Source organism: Dipodomys merriami, unplaced genomic scaffold (assembly GCF_024711535.1).
Source record: "Dipodomys merriami isolate MVZ:Mamm:240054 unplaced genomic scaffold, mDipMer1.0.p SCAF_104, whole genome shotgun sequence".
Taxonomy (NCBI): domain Eukaryota; kingdom Metazoa; phylum Chordata; class Mammalia; order Rodentia; family Heteromyidae; genus Dipodomys; species Dipodomys merriami.
In genome coordinates, this window is record NW_027202316.1 from 4,008,805 (window position 1) to 4,027,261 (window position 18,457).

An 18,457-nucleotide genomic window follows, 5' to 3' on the forward strand; every position below is an offset into this window, starting at 1 on the left:
TCCACTTTCTTAACTTCTCTTCCTGTCATTTAGGGTGTTTAGTGATATTCGCTGCTCTTTGGTTAAATGTAGTTTTTAGGGAATTGGTCTCCTTGACTCCCTCAAAATAATTTCATGACTTGATGACATCCTTTCTTTTCCTGTCATTTTCCCTAAATATCTTTGGTGGATATATGTATAGAGAGAGACATAGATCTGTCTATTTATCTGTCTATCTATATCTATCTATCTATAAGCTCCATTTCTAGATTTGCTATTCATCCATCTCACTGCAGAGGACAACCACAGAGTCTGTGGTACCCAAGTACTATTTATGATTCATAGGCATAATGAGGACAAGGCCCGCAGGTCCTTTATACACCACCAGATTCCTAGTGTCCAGCACAGTGTAAAGAAAAAGCAATGTGTTTCATTAATAGCCTTTTCTTCCCTTTTCTAGAAGTAATTAGTGCTCAGATTGTGAGTAACTGTCTCCAGGTCTGGTGTTGTGTACAAGTCACCCTCCTACTGTTGTCCACAGGGTTGTGGCAGGCATAGGCAGAGATGAAGTTTAACAAAAGGAAAACAGCTCTGGGAATCAGCAGTGTGCCAGCTTCTTAGGAGGCAATCCCTTCCAAATCCTCCCTGTGAGTTTAAAGGTTGTTAGGATTTAGAAAACGAACATCCATCTAATAAGTCTTCAGCAGGCAGAAAGGACTCTCTGTGCCCGGCTTCTGCTGAGGTTGTAGTGTCCAGGCAGGGTGAGCAGCAGGTGAATAACTGAGCCTTCTACCAGTCAGCCATACATTCAAGGCTGTTGGTCTTGGACACCAGGTACAGGGGGTGTAGATGGCCATTGCCTTTGGTTGTATAAGTTTACAACATCTCAGTTAAATCTATTGTGTTCTTGGAGGGCAAGCAGTTAAACATTTTTTATCAGAAAATATTTTTAAAAGCTAAAGGGAAAAAACTCTAGGCATATCTGAGTGACTAGCAAAAACTGATGTTAAGCATTCTCAAATGCAGAAAATGTAAACTCAGTCATTAAACAGTGATGACATAGTGATTGGGGGAAGTGGTTTTATATTCTTTCCCAACAGAATGCCTCTTTCTCAAAACTTCTTTCTATTTCTCTCACTCCCAGATAAGTTTATTTGTTTCAATGCTTTTTAGGATATTAGTTTGGATTGAAACAAAGCATAATCATTACCTTAAGGGTATTTTGATTTGTACATCATTGGGATGGAATTAACAATTAAGTGGTTAAATAAAGATACCTACCAAAGTTAATTTTTTTCCAGGCAAGTTAGAATATTTATTAAGGCTGCCTGGAGATCTGTATAAATATGGTAGTGTGTTCATATTTTAAGCCTCTTTGTTATTCACATTAATTTTGTAACTGTTCTCATGAACCATAAAGCTACTTTACTTGAAGCACCTCAGCTTTGAAATCGCTGTGAGGGAATTGTGTACAATTGAGTAGGTCATGATATTTGGGAAGCATTTATGAATTCTTGGATTAGCAGTGTGGCTCATATCACTTCCAGTGGAAGATATGTAATATATTAAAAAGGCAATATTGAGATGCTCAGTTTTTAACTACTATGTACCTTACCTCAAGTACTTCTCACTTAGAAATCAGCTTTGCTTACATACATAAGAGTAAACTTCTGAAAGGATAAACTGATGATTGATTGGTGATGAATGCTTGTTCATGGAATAACAGTATTTCATCCACATCGCCACATAGCCAGGTAACATGACCACCTATGCCACATTTTACAACTTAACCTGCTCTGTTTGTGGGAAATAAGTGACTATTCTGATCTATAAATTAACTAATTATTTCTCAAGTTGGAATCCTCTACTCTTGATAAAGTACTGTCCACATCTGCAGAAACAACAGTTCCTGTTAAAAGCTGGATTATCAGTCTGAGAACCTCAAATTAATATCTGTATTTATTCAGTGATCTTTAAACATGGTCTTTAAAACCTTCAAAGAGGACACCTCCTTGAATATTTGTTTCAGTTAGGGAATTTCCTCGGCATGGCGGAGGCGTGATTGACAGGGTGGACTGGCAGCTCTTTACCAGCCACTCAAGCCCAGTTGTTGATGGTGAGAACCTTGGGGCCCAGAAGGACCATCCATTAACTTTTTGTACTGTACTTATTTTGAGGCTTTACTAGTTTTTAATTTTTTTCTTATATTTAGGAAAATGACATTGCAACAAAATTCTGCATCTGTTTTCATCTATTCTCCTCATTAGTTGTCTTCTTCCAGATCTTCCATTTACTTATTTACCTGGTTGTGATTACATGAGTTGAACCTCAGACTAAAAGACTCTTACTCATTCTTCTGATCAGCCTCACTGAGCTTTTGCATGTGAGCTGCTGAGTTTACAGAATTTTCTAGGAGGGAGAAAGGTGGAAGAGGGACGTGCTAGGCATATTCTAGGCCAAGGACATGGAGTTAAAGAGAACATTTCAGGGAATCAACGTGGCTGGAATCTTTTGGGTCTGGCTAGAAATGGGCCTGGAGAGGTAGGTGGAGCCAGATAATGAATGTCAGTAGGATGATCATATAGTTATTTAAATCAGGACTTGAGAGTGAAAGGGTAGCTGTACATTATCCATAGAGTCTAGGAGTGTAGCTCAATGGGGGTGTGCCTACACAGAATGTGGAAAGTCCTGGGATCTATTTCTAGCACTGATGTGCACACACACACACACACACACACACACACACACACACACAGCTTTTTTTTTCTCCTGGGATCTATTTCTAGCACTGATGTACACACACACACACACACACACACACACACACACACACACACACAGCTTTTTTTTTTCTCCAACAAAGAAAGCACACACACACACACACACACACACAGCTTTTTTTTTTCTCCTGGGATCTATTTCTAGCACTGATGTGCACACACACACACACACACACACACACACAGCTTTTTTTTTTCTCCTGGGATCTATTTCTAGCACTGATGTACACACACACACACACACACACACACACACACACACACACACACACACACACACACACACACACACAGAGCTTTTTTTTTTTCTCCTGGGATCTATTTCTAGCACTGATGTATACACACACACACACACACACACACACACACACACACACACACACACACACACACACACACACACACACACACACACACACACACACAGCTTTTTTTTTTTTCTCCTGGGATCTATTTCTAGCACTGATGTACACACACACACACACACACACACACAGAGCTTTTTTTTTTTCTCCAACAAAGAAAGATAAGTGATCTTGAGATAGTAGTCCTACAGACACTGCTGAGGAACAGTAAGGTGTATGGCCACTTTGTTCAGGAGTTTGTGCTTTACACAGGACACAGCATTCCTAACTTTTAGAAGGACGACTTCAGTGTTAGCTGTGTAGTGAATGGGGTGTTGGAGGTAAAGGTTGGCACGTTTGGGAAATCCAGGTGTGGTTGGCTTGTTTAGGAAAGTGACACCCATTAGGAGACCATCTGCTTCAGCTATATGGAGAGAGAGATTAGAGAGACATTGATAGGGCTGAATGATAGGTCTTGGTGACTTATTTTCAAAGTATGGTCTTGCTTTATGCTGGGCTGTGATCTTCCCACTCAAGCTTCTCTGGGTTGCTGGAGGCAATGTCAAAGCAGTCAAGCCCAGAAAGGCTGAATGAACTCCTGTTGCTTCAGCCTCAGGAAGGTCCTGGTGACTTTGGCTGGAGCAATCGACACTTTAGAGATAGGAACATCAGCCAGTTGTCCTAGTACAAGGGAGCAACCCAGGGACACAAGGCTACGAACAGTGTGGGTCAGTTCTGCTGAGGACATACCTGGAGCCTTACAGATCTTCTCTTAGTCTTACTAAACCAGTAGTAATTTGAGACTTTCAGGAAAGCTTCACAAAAGTTTCCTGGTTTCTAGATTGCTTGGTTGTTTAGTTTATTCCCCGCCTTGAATCTAAGAAGGATTTTAGAGTAGAGATTAATTCTTATAGACACTAAAGATTGAGAGTTTTTAGTTAAAGATGGGGCCCTGATGGTTTTAAAGTGAGTGAGTGAGAAAATGAACATTTTTGTTTTTGTTTTGCTGATTTGTAAAATACCTATGATCGGCTTCTCAGTCCATGTGGGTACTTGCTAGCCCTCCAGGGTGTCTCCTCAGAAGAGAGTAAAGTACGGGGAAAGATGAGCTTCCCCAAGGACAAAGGGACAGGCTTTTGCTTTTCACACTTGGAGTGAAAGTGTGGCTTGCTCACTAACTGTGACTAAACAGCATGAGGCTGCATAGGCAGCTGCCTTGGGCGGTGAGGTTGCTAACCAGTGGATCTCTGAGAGCAGGAAAATGAAATCCTGTCTCCTGCTTCTTATTCTTTCCACTCTATGTCCATGGGGATGCAGCATTTGTGAAGGAATCAATTATCCATTTGTTAGTCAGAGGAGCCTTACAAATTATACATTAGCAGATTGATTTCTTAGGTTCACAGTTGGGGGGCCGATAGCTTAGGTGGGATGAGGGGCAGTGTCAGGGGAAAAGAAGTTGCCACGAAGAACACCATTAAAAGCAGCTTTTCAAATGACCATGAATTTATTCCTAACTGAAGAGCTGGCATAATCCATACTAAGTGTGTTTATTTCAAGCATTTTTATTAGGTAATTGATTATCACATGAGGTGTACCTGTTCCTTTAAATTTAGGAACTTGAGACCACCTGTAGGGGACTTGGATTTAGTGGTATGTTCTGGTCGTCACCCCTCCTGCTTTCTTTATTCTATTGAGGAAACACTTTCATGTGTTCTATACTGTCAGCTTGACATTATTGATTTTTGAGCAGACTCCCTTATATTGTCCAGAATTCCAAACATATCTCCATTAGGAACAAAATTGTAGCTAATGGAAAATACAGCTGAGACCATTTCTCTCTGGTCTTCTTTGGTCCCCTTCCCTTTTTCATGTCTGCTGCAGTGTGTCTTTGCAAATGTGCATCTCAAATTGTGTGTGAGGTGGGACTCTCCGCTCTTCAGCTGTTACAGCAAAAGGCACAGAAAACCAGGATCTCTCTGTCTCTGCCAGGTTTCCCTTCAAGCTTGTGGGCATCCTGCTTCCTTTCTTGTGTGTGTACCTTTGTTTCCAGATACAGAGGAAGCAGATATGTCAGGCAGTTGTTCTTGTGCACGAGAGCAATGGTTATGGATGCAGGCTGGTTGCAAGCACCACTGACAATTGTAATTTGAAATCCTATTATTTATTGAATCTTATTCTTTATTAAATGTTAGAGAATTTTTATGTAAATGGAATATGCATAGTGATGATGCAGAATAAAAATATGTGCTATAGTTCCCTGGAAAGATGGCTTTAATGGTTAATCTTTATTTTGGTTTCTTTTTGTTTTGGGATTAATGAGTTTGCTGCTTAATCAGGTTTTTGAAATATTTATCTTCTGATTACAAATACCATAAATACTTGTAGAAAGGTAGCAGAACATCGAAAGGGGCAACTTAATAATAATGTTTTACAGTCAGATATAACTGGTGCTAATATTTCAGAGTGTCCTAAAGGATGTATGTCTAAACGAGACAATATTTGTAAACATTGGGTCACATTGAACCTGCAGTGATCCTAACTTCATGATTTGAGAGCACTGTTCTTCAGATCACGAGTTCTGCTGGAGAGTCTTCTTTTGGTGATCAGATTCAGGACACGCTGACCTCTTGGAAATCTCTTATACTCTTGTAAAGGTTGAATTCTGGGAAAGGCTGCAGTTCAAAAATCAGCCAAAGAGCATTGTGGATAAATTTTGCCTGAAAAGGTGACAGGAATTGCCTACAGATCCAATATAGAATAGGAAACGAGATTAGGAGTAAGAAATGTCTCCAGGGTTTTTTCCTGGAGCAAGCAGAAAGGTAGAAGGCATTAACTGAGATGCAGACCACATTCGAAGAGCCTCTCAGGGACCTGGAGGTTGTGGCTTAAATGAGAAGAGTGCCTGCCTAGCAAGCACAAGGCCCTGAGTTCAAACCCCAGTACAGTCAAACACCACCACCAACCAAGAACTCAAAACAAAGAAGACCCTCTCTATGAAGAAAGGTGAGAATCTTAGTTTTAGGATACATTTTAATTACAATGCCTGTTAGGCATGCATGCTAGAGCATAAATAAGTAAATCTTACATGTTGGTCAGGAATATGGAGAGTTCAGTTTGGAGCTACCGATTTAGGAGTCATTTCTGCCCTGGAGAAGATTACTAGTACTTAAGATAAGTATAAAAATGTAAGAAAAGGAAGTGGTGCTGTGGCTCAAGTGGTAGAGTGCTTGCCTTGAGCTGAAGAGCTGAGGGACAGCACCCAAGCCCAGAGTTCAAGCCCCACGACCAACCAAAAAAATAAATAAAAAAATATAAATAAATAAAATAAAAAATTTTAAAAAATGTAAGAAAAATAAAGACTTGATTGAGATGTAGAATCAGAGATAAGGACCATCCAGCAAAATGACTGAAATGGAATGGCCAGAAATTTCAAAGGAAAACCTGACCTTGTGACATCTTTTCATAGAGGCAAAGAGGCATTCCCAGCAGTGTTACATGTTCTGATTGGATAAACAAAGTTAGAATTCAACTACAGCCATCAACTTGAGCAACACTGAGGTCATCTTATTTTAAAATTTGCATAGAAGATTAAAATCTTGAGAAAAGCCAAGGAAAATATGAAAATAGGCCAGGCTGCACCTTACCAAATGCCAAAATGTGTATATACATATTCTATACTTAAATCAGTATTGAAGATGAAAACTCATAAAGTTTAGCAGTACTGGGTACTGAATTTGTGGATCCATGCTTGCTAGGGCAGGCCTTTTACCTCTTGAGTCATGCTTCTAGCTCCTTTTTGCAGTGGTTATTTTTGAGATGGAGGTTTTGCATTGTACCCAGGTAGACCTGGGCTGCAATCTTCCTACTTGAACTTTCCTGGCATATATGCCATTGCTACTTATCTCTGTATCTGGGATAATGGGCATATGTCACCATGCTCAGTCATTGGTTGAGATGAGGTCTCATGAATTTTTAGGCCCAGGCTGATCTTAAGCTGGCCTCTGCCTTCCAAGTAGCTAGAATTATAGCATTGAGCCACTGTACCTGGCAGTGTGTATGTAAATATTTATTATATGATAATCACATTTCAAGAGTAGGCTAGATGCATATCTATTTCTAAAAAAATGATTTCTGAGAGGATTTAAAGGCTTATAATATAATAAATAATATAATACCATGTTGCAAAAATATAGAAGACTAGATATACAAGGTATGGATGAACATAAAAAAGAAACATACTTGTAAGGAAAAATGGGCAGAAGATGTGAATGAGCATTTTATACATATTTTATACAAGATCAAATTAATTGGCCCATAGACTTAGAAAAATGCTTATGCTTATTAGTAGTCAGGGAAATGAATCAATGAATACTGATCACTAACAGAAAAAAAGTTTTAAAAAAGTCTGTTGCCAGTAGAGATGAGGGAAGGAGCATGTTCTGCCTCATAGTCATGATTGTTTTAGTGTTACTAGTGTATATATGCTACAACACAGGCTTTCTGTTCAATGGCATGGTGGTGTAATAAGTTTGTCCTCGGAAGACCATTGTATGGTGTAGCCACAAAATGTTGCTATGGATTTGGACAGGATGTCAGGATGTATTCTGTAATTCTATGTACCTATTCTGTAGTTTCATGTAGATTTATTTTCCTTATTAGGAGGTGGGGGTACCATCCTGAGAGGTCCACTGTCTTCCAAGATTGGAAACAGAAGGTGTATGCAGGTCTTTGGAAATGATACAGTTAGGACAGACCATGAATCTTTTGGTCACAGAGTCCAGGAATGAAGTACTTACATTCTGACATGTGTATGGAAAATGAAGCACATCCCTAAATATAGGCTGAAATGAAGAACCTTGCACTGAGCACTTGATTTCTTGGCTTCATTCTGCTTTGGGTCTGCTTTGTAGGTGTACAGCACCACTGTCCCAATAGATTTTCCTGCATCGAGAAGATAATATGAGATTCTGTGACTTTTCAGCAGCCCCTAGTCACGTGTGGTTGTTGAACTACTGACACATGTATTTCAAATGAAGAACTGACTTATGAAAATGACTTAATTGTAATAAGTACTTTTAAAATTTACATAGCCATACATGGAGAGTACTATATTAAAGGCACAGGAATCCTAGACTACACACCCTAAAGCTGCATTTATAGTTATGTTAAACATGTCACTATTTTTTTATTTGCAAAACAAAATATGTCATGAACTCTGGCATGTAAACAGATAAACCACTGATTCTATCATGTGAATGTTAATAAAGTAAAGCATTTATTGTTGATACCTGTTTTTCCTGAGGTTTTACATATCCTTTTGGTTTTGGTTTGTTTTTCAGAGCCCCGTGAAGATAAACCAGATTAGCCTGGATGAGAGTGGAGAGCACATGGGCGTGTGTTCCGAGGATGGCAAGGTATGGGGAGAGGTGGTCCCACTTCTCTGGCCTGTGATCATGCCTGACCCCAGGTGATCAGAACTGCACTCAGCTTCCTATTCCTCTGCATTGAAAGAACCTTGATTATTTTCTTTGAGTATCGGACTTGCTTCCGATTGCTCATAATTAAAGTAAAATATATTTTGCACAAATGTGCCTTAGGAAAAGTAATTACAAGAATGTCAATAATCTAACTAGTATTAAGCTGATTAACAGCTGTGGCAGGGTGGCATGTCACCTTAATCATTACTGAGTGCCACTTAGACTTCAGTGACTGGCCTGCAGCTCCTGCAAGACAGTAGTTTAATTCCTCTCTGCCATAAATCCACAAAATTGGATTTTGTGGGCATGATTTCTGTGGGCTGGTGGTTTTCATTTTCACACACAAGTTATGAATGTTACTCTTGAATTATAGAATCTTTTGATAAGCAATCATAGTTTATCAGAAGAATAAAGTGTCTTACAATGGCCACATTAAATAAATGTAAAATCAATATATGTACAGTTTTCTAAAATCCTGGCACCTACTTCCTTGGCTGAGGACATACATCATTTCTGCAGTGTATAACTAACAATTATCAGTGCTTCTTGCTGATGTTGAGCTGTGGCATTTAGTGCTTGTGGTGATTGATTTTCCACTTAGAAGAATGTCTTTTTTGTTTTTAAGTCAATGGAAGTCTTTTGTAATGTTAGTTTGCAATGATAAAATTCTAATGCACTGTGTATTTAAGCTACTTTTGAAAAGTAAAAGTTTAAGAAGAGATTGCATTGTCATTATAAACCTCATGTATTCCTTACTGAATAGAAATTTCCTAATCTAATTGAATATTTTTATGTGCTTTAAATTCAGTAGACCATGAAAATGAGTAAATTAAAAACAGTATACTCAATGTTAAAGAGATACCTGTTTCTCTCTGTTGTTCATGCATAAGAAATTTTTTTCTATATCTCAGTCTAGTGTTTCCCAGAGAGTCTTTGAAAGCATATCAGGTTTTACAGGACTTTGTGAAATTCTGAGGTGAGCGTGATAATGAGGGAGAGGAGCTGGTTTGTGCAGAAATTGAGAAAAATCAATCATACTATTGAAACGTATGTATGCGCCTAGTATTTAACTGCAAAGAAATGTAATCTTTTTTTTTTGTCAATTTGAGGAACTCTTTCCAGAATGGTACCAGGTTAATTAAAACAAGAATATTTGTTTATGGAGTTAGAAACAAATGTTTTCTTTTTTTTTTTCTTTTTCTTCTTCTTTTTTTTTTTTTTTGCTGGTCATGGGCCTGAACTCTAGGCCTGAGCGCTGTCCCTCAGCTCTTCAGCTCAAGGCTAGTGCTCTACCACTTGAGCCACGGTGCCACTTCCAGCTTTTTCTGTTTATGTGGTGCTGAGGAATCAAACCCAAGGCCTCATGCATGCAAGGCAAGCACTCTACCACTGAGTCACCTTCCCAGCCCCAGAAACAAATGTTTTCAAGACACTTTCAGAGCTTTAAAGAGTTGTTATTAAAGATCCTAAATATAAAGACTATAACTGTGTAAAGACTCTGATGTGTGAAATGATGACACCTATGGGCAAACACCTCTGGTTTCATATTTGAGCAAAATGTAGAACTGCTATATATTTTTTTATTGTGAAAATACTGTACAGAGGAGTTATAATTACATGAACAAGATAATGAGTACATTTCTTATCAAGCATTGTAGCCTCCTCCTTAGTTTCACCTTCCCATCCCATCCTTCCCCTGCCCTCCCATCCAACACTCCTCCCCGCCCCCCACCAAAGTTGTAAAGTTCATTTTCGACATAGCGACTTGTACGTCTCATTGTTAAAATGAGTTCATTTTCGACATAGCGACTTGTACGTCTCATTGTTACAATGGGTCCACCTGTATTCCTATTTAAATGATTTGTTTTTCCCTTCCCCTCCACAAATTATACCAACATCAAATACAGTGAAAGCAGGGGCTTTCACTGCTATATTTTTATATAGACTTGTGATAGGTTTTGTGGAGTTGTATTTTCACACATGCCGGCAGTCTATTTTGACCATTTCATCCTCTCTCACCCTCATTAGTCCAACTCCCTCTCACTGGTACTCATCCCCCAACAGAGCCAGTTTCTCTCCCTTCTACTCCTAGCCCTTATTGATAACAGCTTTGGTTGAGTTGCAGTATATCTCAAAATTATTCACCCTCTTTCTTTATTACCTTCCACTTTCCCTTCTCCTAAGTAGTCCCTTTAGACTTTTGTTCTGTCTAATCACGTATACAGGAATAATACATATGTAGATCCAAGTTCATGAATTATCTTTTAGTTCTAGCTTTAAATATGAATGAAAAAATATATGATATCTTGTTGTGAGGGTTTTTTTTGTCTTGCTCAATATGATACAATCCACCCATTTTCTTGTAAATGACAGGATTTTACCTTTTTTATGGCTATGTAATATTCCATAATATGTTTTTACAACGTCATCTTTATCCATTCATCTATTGTTGGGCACAATGGCTGATTCCATAGTTTTACTGTGGTGAAAAATACTATGATAAGTATAAGTATACAGGTGTCTTTCTTTTGTATTGACTTACGTTCCTTTGGATATTTGCCCAATAGTGGTAGAGTCATAGGGTAGTCTATTTTTAGTTTTTTTTTTAAGGATGTGACATATTTTGAAAAATGACTTTGTCATATATTTTATTTAGCATTAATAGAACTGAAAATCTTACAGTGAACATGTTTGTGTAAAGTGGCCCTTACCATAGACCAGCCATTATTGTGAAAATTGAGGAGCTTGTTAAAAAGGATGTGGACACAGTGATCATAAAGATAAAATCAGAAAGGCCACAGGTCTTCTGATCTAATATCTAGAGGTTTCTTTTCTTATTTTTGCTTTCCAATGCACCTTTGAAGGGCCATTGTAAGTTTTACTCTGTTTACTACATTAAGACTCATGAGGGGCTGGGAAGGTAGCTCAGTGGTAGAGTACTTGCCTTGCATGTATGAGGCCCTGGGTTCGATTCCTCAGCACCACATAAACAGAAAAAACTGGAAGTGACTCTGTGGCTCAAGTGGTAGCCTTGAGATGAAGAGCCCAGGGACAGTGCCCAGGCCCAGAGTTCAAGCCCCACAACTGACCAAAAAAAAAAAAAAAGCCTCATGAGCAAACAATTTTCAATATTTCAATAACGACCTTTGATGTTTGCATTCATTTGTAGAGCTGTAATTCTAGCAGTTGATTAAACTATAGTTGATTGAGCTGGTACTCGCTTCTGGTCTTCTTCTCTCATAGCTTTCTTTGAGTTCTAAATTGGGGGATCCACACATGCCCACATTGTATATATTGTATGTAATCTATGTGTATGTTCAATTTCAACTTATTAACATGTTCATAAGCAACCTTTCAAGTTCACCTTACTGACATAGATTTATAAGTAACTTTTTAGCTTATTGTCTACCAGGTTTATTTCTCATTTCTCACATATACTACCTTTATATCTAAACTAGCCTCTAGTGTAAAATTCTGGTGGAAATGTTTTCAAAGTTTTGGAGATGATTGTTGCCTTTTTCTGACCCTTTGGAGACATGTCTGATGCAGCCTACTGCTTTAAGAAGTCTCAGATGTATGTTTGTTTTGTCCTTCCTTGCAGCTTAGACAGCAGCATTCATAAATTCTCCTTGTAATTGTGCTAAGTTATGACTAGTTTTGCTATCTCTTCATTTTGTCTAGAATGCAATAAGTCCTTTTGAATCATATACTGAGGTATTACTTCAGGTACAGTTTTGGTTATTACTTCAGTTCCATCTATTCTCAATTCTTCAAAGGAATTCAGTCTGGTGAAGCCAGAGGCAATATCACCCAGAGGCAGGAGCAGAGCCCTGTGGTCCACTGCCTGGGCTGCCCACCCACTCTGCTGCCCACCTTACCTCTGCAGGCAGTTGGGAGGTCTGCTCAGGAGCATGTCAACTGTGTTTTATCACCACATATTCATTTCCTAACTTACATTAGGCTGGGATTTCACATTAATGAAATTTACTGAAGCACCAATGGATTTATAAACCACCTCCATTCTGAGGCTGATGCGCTGTATAAAGTTTATTTCTCTGTAGTCAAGGAGAGTGTTACTCAAGCTCAAGAATAGAAGTTGACTTCCTTGTTTTCTGCTTAGGTTTCATGGTTGTTTGTTTTGAGACAGTGTTTTGCTATATAGCCCAGTCTGGCCTCAAATTCTTGATCTTCCTGCCTCAGCCTCCAGAGTGCTGGATTGAAGGCATGAGTCCAGCTTTGAGTTGAATTCTAATCTCACTTTGCTCCCTTCATCAGGTACTCTTTTGGGTTTTGTTTGCTTGTTTCATGATTTTTGCCCTGACTAGTTCCCAGGAGGGAGGAATGCAGTACCTGCCAACTGAGAGCAGTGCTGGTGCCATCCTCTGTTCTTTTCATTCTTCTGCAAATACACCTTATTCTCTTCATCACTGTACTATTGTATTTTCCTAAATTCATGGCTTTTTTTTTTTTTTTTTTTTCTTTTTTGGGTCCAGTCGTGGGGCCTGAACTCTGGGCCCGGGCACTGTCCCTCAGCTCTTCAGCTCAAGGCTAGCGCTCTACCACTTGAGCCACAGCGCCACTTCCGGCTTTTTTCTTTTTGCTTATGTGGTACTGAGGAATCGAACCCAGGGCCTTAGGCATGCAAGGCAAGCGCTCTACCACTGAGCCACCTTCCCAGCCCTGGACTCATGACTTTTAAAGGAACTTTTATCCCTGGCAATTCATAATTTAATTTTTTCACTTGACTCTCAGTCCTTGTGCTTATCACTGTTTTCTAAAAATTACCCTTACTTACTATCTGGAGGTAGAAGGCAAGATAGCCATCTAAATGAGTAATCTGCTTTATTTTGTTTCAAATTCTGTCTTGAAGCTTCAATCTCAGAAGTTTGGCAGATAGTTAAGACTTTTCTTTGTTGTTTTGCTCTGCTCTTCTAATCCTTCATGTGGAATGATGTCTTTCTTACTTGCAGATTTTAGGCTGTGTTATATAAAGATCTCATGTAGAAAAACAGGCTTCTAAGGCCTGAGTTCTGGTCCTAAGTCTTGTGATTACAATTTTTAGAACTTTAGGCAAGTGGTTTATTTTCTGCAGAATTGTTCGTTAAACAAGCATGGTGGTGTTTACTCCCATCCCTCACTAGGCCTTTTTGAGAGCCCCAGGAGGACCAAGTTTGGCAACTCTGGCTGTGTATTGTCCCTAGGGAGCCTTCACAAATGGCATTCATCCCAAATTGAAGTAATTTAATTTGTCTAGGGTGGGGTCCAGCCCTCAGTGTCTGGGGATTTTAACCATGAATATAATCAGAGATGAAGCTTGTTGAAGCATTTAGAGATGTAAATTAAGACAGGTTGTGTTAGCATAGCTGCACTTTTTAATTAAGTAGGAGATCTCACTGGGGTCTCTATTGCTTCTAATACTGTTAGTTAGCTCCAAGTCTTTGAGAACCTCTGGAGTTCTCATATTCTGCTGTTAAAAGAGTACAAGTAACAAGGCAGGCGCCCTGTGGCTCACACCAGTAATCCTAGCTACTCAGGAGGCTGAGATCTGAGGATCACAGTTCAAAGCCAGCCCGGGCATGAAATCCATGAGTCTCTTATCTCCAATAAACTGCTCAGCAAACTGAAAGTGGTGCTGTGGCTCAAGTGGTAGAGCACTAGCCTTGAGCAGGTATTATAGACTGTGTATAACAGTGCTATTCATAACAGCCCCAATCTGGAAATGAATTGTGATATAGTGATACATTGAAATACTATATAGCAATGATAAAAATTCACTGCTGCTATATATAACAATGTACAAGGAATATGTCCAGTAGAAGAACCAGTGAGATAATATGTGATTCTGTTTATATAAAATTTAAACCTTATCATGACTTATTCATGCATGGTGATAGATTGTATGGTAGTGGTTAATATGAAGTGTTGTTTACTGTAGAGACACCAAGGGATTCCTAGAAATTATTCTATGTACTGGGCTGGCTTTTAATTCATAGTCTTCTAGTCTCAGCATCCTAGGTGCTGGGATTGTGTCTGTATGCTACTGCACCCAGTTTGGATTTGATTTGGGTGATGGTTGAAGGGTTAGATTTGTGTCATAAACATGTGCAAAGCTGCATGGAAAATACAGATATGAATAAAGTAGCCTGCAATAGCCTTAAAGTAGGAATTGGTAAGGAGGAACTTACATCTTTCCCTGATACATTCTCAGTATTTTCCATGTAAGATTGTAAATGAAGTTTTTCTCATACCAACCACATTGATCTAGGTGCCTGATTTATATATGTATGACTCAAGAAAGAAGCTCTGTTCTCCTTAAGGGGTGAAAAAAATGATTGCTTTAAGAATAGCCAATGAGATATTCATTCAAAGAATATTAATAAGCTTTTCATACCTGTGTCATTTTTAAAAGTTGAATCCATTTACTAAAACAGATTTGTAGAATAGTGGGGACTCTTATCAATGGAATCCTATAAAGTCTTAATTACAGTAGCTACTGTCTCCCTGAATGGATTGAGTTCATTGGATATGTAGTAGTGGTTACATGGGCTCGGAATTATTAAGTGTTCTACTTGTCTTTCTTACTTTCTAAAATTATTGATAGTATGTTCTGCTGACTCAGCAGCTTTTGTCTTCTTATGGTGATGAAAGGCATGGTCTGTTTACAGGTGCAGGTTTTTGGACTATATTCTGGAGAAGAATTTCACGAGACATTTGACTGTCCCATTAAAGTAAGTATTAGGAAGCTTTAATTTTTCGAAGAATTTCTCAGCTCGGGGATTGAAATTATGGTAATTCTGTTACTTCTGATTCACTCATCACTATGCTACACCAATACCTTTGGGTACTGTGTGGGTGGCAAGAAGCATATGATGGGATTGTGCTCTTAGGCTGTGCTTGGAGACTTCACTTATTAGAAGTCACTTACACACATACACACACGCACACACACCAACATCTGTAACTAAAGACTGGAAAATACAAAAAGAGCTTTAAGGAACCCCAAACTGAAAAGAGCCTCTTTTAGCTGTTCATTTGGAGTGATGGCTTCATTTGGAGTGATATTTGAGCTTTAATTTGTGAGTAGTGTCACACTTAGAAGCAGACTTTCTCCATGGAAGAATAGAAGTGCAGAAGCTGGAAGTTCAAGCTGTGTTCAGTGAGTAGCAAATGGTCTAGTTTAGATGCTGTATCAAGCTCTGATTTGGCAAGACAACAGTCGAAGAAGGTGGGAGCTTGCATTGTATTGGAGCCAGAGGTATTTGGATTCCATCTAATGGGCAAGGAGAAATTAGCAAGTGTTTTAAGAACGAGAGTGACTTAAACTAAGCTAAGCTTAAGAAACTAATTCAATATAGATTGCAGGGCTGACAAGAGGCAGAAGACCAGTTTTAAGTAACAGTTACACTGAAGTATTAGACTTGTTAGAGGATGTGGACCTTGTTAGTTTTCACTTGTTTATTCAAATGTTTGTTGACCATAGGTGAAGGAGAGATAGGATCTGACATGTTTTAGAAGGCAGAATGGAGGGTAGTTTAAATATAATCGAGAATGAATACTGGAGGGATGGGAGAAGAGAGACTATCTAGTACCTGTGAGACTCCAGATGTTACAGGAGCTCCATAAAAAAAATGATGGTACATATTCTAAATAGAACAGAGTAAGCAGAGAGAGCCTTTCCTTTGTAGACTTAGAGGCATCCTGGATCAGAGTGATCACAAATGGAGTTGATGAGACTGAGTCAGGTTCTTGCTCTGGCAGTGGTCTGTGGGAATGCCATCTAGTGGAACAAGGGACAGTTCACATAAGGGTATTGCTCATGTGGTCTTGAATTTAAGTCAGTAATACATCCAGTAGAAACCTGTGGAAATTTTAGGACCTCAAGATGGAGAGTCTCCTTTAAAGACACAGTAGATAATCACAGCTGAATAAGATGGGGGCATTTTAAGGGTACCCAGTTTTTAAGTATACAACCCTAAAAAGAAGTTCCAAAGCACTCCTAGGCAACAGAAATTTAAAAAAAAAAAATGGTAAGGAAGACTGAGGAGGACCAGAAGACATTCAGAGGGCAGCATCAAAAGAGACCAATAGAGAGAGATTTCTAATAGAAGCAGTAGCAGTGCCAAAGATAGCATGTTGGTTAGAGGATGGGAAGACAGTTCAGGGTATGCTATCTGATAATTATCAAGTTATGGACCTCCTTACTGAGGACATCCTGGAGTACATTGCAAGTCAGGGAGGTGAAACACCCAATGAGAATGCTGCCTTCAAAAAGTCTTGTTAATGAGGCAGAAGGATACATGACAAGGGGCAAAGAAAGGAGATGTAGAGGTAATTTCTGCACATTGTGTTTGATGGATGGTAAGAATGAGTAGGAGAGAGGAGGAAAGGAGAGGGAATACTTCTGGAAGGGAGGATGGTAACCTGAGGAAGAAGACAGCACTATGCCTGAGAGCTGGGGGGTAGGGAGGGCAGGGAAAGAGGTGAGGCTCAGCCTATTTCCACTGCTGCAGAGTGGAATAGGTCTTGAAGGGGAGCAGTTTGTGATCCTGGCCCGAGCACTCTGAGCTGGCTTTTCACACAGAGCAGAAGACTAGTGTCCTGACTCAATTCAGAATGTTGCTGAACACACTGCCTGACACTAGGGCATTGATGATGCTCATGGTGTGTAGTGAACTGTTCTCAGAAGGGCTGGGTCCTTGTTCTCTTGCAGATCGTTGCTGTGCACCCCCACTTTGTGAGATCCAGTTGCAAGCAGTTTGTGACCGGAGGGAAGAAGGTAATCATTGTGTGTCTGTTCAAGAGTATGAACTTCTAGAAGACAGTTTGAGAAAGAGAAAGGTAATGAAACTACAAGGCTGTCCTATCTTGGAGTAGTTATAAAAGTGTCCACAGTACTAATGTGTGGGACGCACAGCCTTAACGTGTCCTAGATTTACAGCTGATCTTCTACATGGGTGACAGCTGATCTTTCCTGTATGAGTAAGAGCTGCTCCTCCTAAATGGGTGACAGCTGATCTCTCCTGCATTTGTGACAGCTGTTCCTCCTACATGAGTGACAGATCCTCCTAAATGAGTGACAGCTGATCCCTCCTGTGTGAGTGACAGCTGATCCCTCCTATGTGAGTGACAGCTGATCCCTCCTATGTGAGAGACAGCTGATCCCTCCTGTGTGAGTGACAGCTGATCCCTCCTATGTGACAGCTGATCCCTGCTGTGTGAGTGACAGCTGATCCCTGCTGTGTGAGTGACAGCTGATCCTTCCTGTGTGAGTGACAGCTGATCCCTCCTATGTGAGTGACAGCTGATCCTTCCTGTGTGAGTGACAGCTGATCCTTCCTGTGTGAGTGACAGCTGATCCCTCCTATGTGAGTGACAGCTGATCCTTCCTGTGTGAGTGACAGCTGATCCTCCTGTATGACAGCTGATCCTTCCTGTGTGAGTGACAGCTGATTCCTTCTACATGGGTGACTGTCTTTCTAGTCTCTGTCTCTGAAAATCATAGCTTTAAAATTCCTCTTGCATTTCTTCATCAAATAGTTTTTGGTTTGGAAGAATGCATTTACTTGGCTAGGATGGAAACTGATGCATTTTCATTTAAAACTATGAGAATAGAGATTGGTGAGGTGCCACCACCTGAAAAACAGATAAATGCGTTTGTGTGATAATTTTGAAGCAAAACAAAGCATCACCTGTTTACCCATGCCAATGTCCATGATATTAAGTCATCTTTTAGATTGTTTAATATCTTCACTGGCAGATAATTTGTATACCACAAAGTTCAGTGGTTTTTAATATATGTACAATATTGTATGACTATCAATGTCATCTCCTATTAGAACATTTTCATCATTCCCAAAGAAATCTTGGACCTAGTAGC

General features: G+C 39.5%; 1 protein-coding gene across 1 annotated transcript in view; it reads left to right on the top strand.

The window, feature by feature from the left end:
* The window catches only part of Vps41 (VPS41 subunit of HOPS complex), a 127,747-nt gene that overhangs the window by 42,158 nt on the left and 67,132 nt on the right, over nucleotides 1-18,457 (top strand). The window contains exons 5-7 of the mRNA XM_069998503.1: nucleotides 8,443-8,517; nucleotides 15,246-15,308; nucleotides 17,291-17,356. Coding sequence (XP_069854604.1) covers nucleotides 8,443-8,517; nucleotides 15,246-15,308; nucleotides 17,291-17,356 — 204 coding nt within the window. The remainder of the gene's footprint in view (nucleotides 1-8,442; nucleotides 8,518-15,245; nucleotides 15,309-17,290; nucleotides 17,357-18,457) is intronic.